Below are 3,083 nucleotides of genomic sequence, written 5' to 3'. Positions count from 1 at the left end.
ATATACTATGTATACAACCAGAGATATGAAAAATTGTGCTCTATATACGTAGTAAGAATTGTAATGCATTCTTCTGTCATATATAAATGTAAATAAATAAGTAGAAAGATAAATAAATTTTTAAAAAAAAGAAAAAAAATGAAAATCACATGCTCTTAATAAGTACATTGTATGCACATAATTTCTCCCTCAACAGAAAAGCAAGAGATGACTAAGAACAATCACTCCTTAATGACAGAATTCATTCTCATGGGGTTTACAGATCAACCAGACTTTAAGACCCTTCTGTTTATGGTGTTCTTTGCCATCTATCTAGTCACCATGGTGGGGAATCTAGGGTTGGTGACCTTGATTTACATGGAGCCCCGTCTTCACACACCAATGTACATCTTCCTGGGCAACCTGGCTCTCATGGATTCCTGCTGTTCCTCTGCCATCACTCCCAAGATGCTAGAGAACTTCTTTTCTGAGTACAGTAGGATTTCTCTCTATGAATGCATGGCACAATTCTATTTTCTCTGTCTTGCTGAGACTACAGACTGCTTTCTTCTGGCAGCAATGGCCTATGACCGCTATGTGGCCATATGCAGCCCTCTGCAGTACCACTCTCTGATGTCAAAGAAACTCTGCATTCAGATGACCACAGGGGCCTACATAGCTGGAAACCTGCATCCCATGGTTCATGTAGGACTTCTATTTAGGTTAGTTTTCTGTGGATCTCATCGAATCAATCACTTTTTTTGTGATGTCCTTCCCTTATACAGACTCTCCTGTGTTGACCCTTATATTAATGAATTGATGATACTTATCTTGTCAGGCTCTATTCATGTCTTTACTATCACTGTAGTATTAATCTCTTATTTCTATATTCTCTTCACTATATTCACAATGAAATCCAAAGAAGGAAGAGGAAAAGCTCTATCTACTTGTGCATCCCACTTTCTCTCTGTGTCAATATTCTATGGTTCTCTGCTCTTCATGTATATTCAGCCAAATTCATTTAAAGAAGGCAATAATGATATGCCTGTTGCTATTTTTTATACTCTAGTCATTCCTTTATTAAACCCTTTCATTTATAGTCTAAGAAATAGGGAAGTAATGAATGTTATTTAAAAAATTGTGATGAAGAGATAACTGTACAAATATTGTTTGTCTCCCCTAGAAATTGATTTTAACTTGATAATAACTTTTTCTTAACTTACAGATACTGAGAAAGTGGAAAATGCCTATTTCCAGAATAAAATATTAAATTCTGACAACATGATGATACTGCTGTCAAATTAATTTAGAAAGTAGAGATTGTGTTAAAGTATATTTACAAAATGTTATTTACCACATTTCATCAGGTATGAACTAAATAATATTTTCTGATTGCCAATGTGAAATCAGTCCCAATTGTTAGCAAATCCAAAGAATGCTAGGAATAATAGTCACTATAAAGGAAGACATATTTAATATTTTTTTGCAAATTTCTTGAGTTTCCAATTATAATCTATATCCTCAGGCACATTCCAAGATCTCAGATACTAATATTTGTTTAATCAACACTATCTATGAGAAGCATAGCATACTTGAATTTGATTTCCAAATTGACTTTAGGAGTTTCAGTAAATTAGGTTTGAATGTGGGTTCAGAGATAATGTCTTCCAGTTAAGAATGTTTTCATGTTAGTGTCACTTGTTTTTACTCTCAAATTCTCTGAAATCTAAAGTACCTATATATTAGTGAGTTATCAGTCTGTATTTTACAACAATGCTATTCATAATGAAAATCATATGGATTTTATTTTTTCCAGATTTTGTTGTATACGTCCAACCTGAGACTAATTATTTAGTATATCAATAAAATCATTTTTTTCTTCCAGACCTTATTATTTATTTCCTTATATGTCAACCATGTCACGTCTGATTTTGTATTACCAGTACTCAAACTGTGCCTGAATTATTTGGTTATTCAGTAACTATTTCTTTCAAAATGGTTTTTGTGTTTCTATGTTAGTATAAAATGGACTTAATGTTTTTATTTTTGAATGATGAATATGTTTTTCAGTTTTTCAGTTTTAATTTCTAATCTGATAAACACCAACAGATATATCATCTATGTAAGCAAAGGCTCTTAGGGTTTGAAATGTATTTTAAGAGTCTAAAAGAATCCAGAGACCAAAAAGTTTGAGAAGCTCTGAATTGGATGGATATTGTACACATTGTATTTTAATGGTAATTTCCAGTTGTCAGAGTTATATCCATTGATGTTCTTTACCTTCTCTAACAGCATTATGATTCATGTTGTGTATTTAAGCACCACCCACCATTATCCTAGCAACACTGAGTCCCAAACATCTCTTGAAGAAACACTGTGTCATTTACTTGGGGCCACTGAGTCAAAAGAAAAGTTTCTGGGAAATGAAAAGACATTCACACACACGCACACACACACACACACACACACACACACACACACACACACATAAACACACACATGCATCACAATATTCATCTTGCTCTCTCTACACAAATGGATGTGAAATCTGTCACCACCTACTGTTCAGCATCAAAAACAAAATTAACCTATTGTCATACTCAACACTCAAACAAGGGCTGAACTGAGACAATTCTAAGAAAATAAACCAAAAATATGTGGAGTAAATCATCCCTTCCAGTCATATAATCCAGTAAATGTTACTATTTAAGATTTGTCTGAAAAAGTGTTCTGTTTGTAACGATTAAATGCTAGCTATAACATTCCTGTCTCTTACAAGTGTTCTTTAATGCTCAAAATGAATCCTCAAACATTTTTAGAGTTTACAAATACTTTTTCAATGGTATTGACTTCACTACTGAGCACAAATATTAAGCCTTTTACTCTGATTACTATATTCTAATATGAAGAGCTCCACAATAAAACATTGATGGCCAGGAAGATATATACTTTGTACATAGAGATAAAGTGGAAATATATGCATTATTTCACATTTTTCATCATGTGCAATTGTGAAGCTCAGAAATCAAATCCAGGATATCTGGCTCCAGAACCCATGATCTTAACCTTTAAAACATGTTATAAATTACATAAACTGAAGGAAG

The 3,083-nt window shown here is 33.1% G+C and overlaps 1 protein-coding gene across 1 annotated transcript; it reads left to right on the top strand.

Moving 5' to 3' along the window:
- The first annotated feature begins 207 nt into the window (after window positions 1-207).
- LOC114099047 (olfactory receptor 5K3-like) lies at window positions 208-1,113 on the top strand. Its single transcript, XM_027943270.2, has one exon. The coding sequence runs from the start codon at window positions 208-210 to the stop codon at window positions 1,111-1,113; it is 906 nt and encodes a 301-aa protein (XP_027799071.2).
- The last annotated feature ends 1,970 nt before the right edge of the window (window positions 1,114-3,083 follow it).

The sequence above is a fragment of the Marmota flaviventris genome, chromosome 8 (assembly GCF_047511675.1).
Source record: "Marmota flaviventris isolate mMarFla1 chromosome 8, mMarFla1.hap1, whole genome shotgun sequence".
Taxonomy (NCBI): Eukaryota; Metazoa; Chordata; class Mammalia; order Rodentia; family Sciuridae; genus Marmota; species Marmota flaviventris.
The sequence above is the reverse complement of the archived record's forward strand: the minus strand, read 5'-3'. Positions and strand labels throughout refer to the sequence as shown.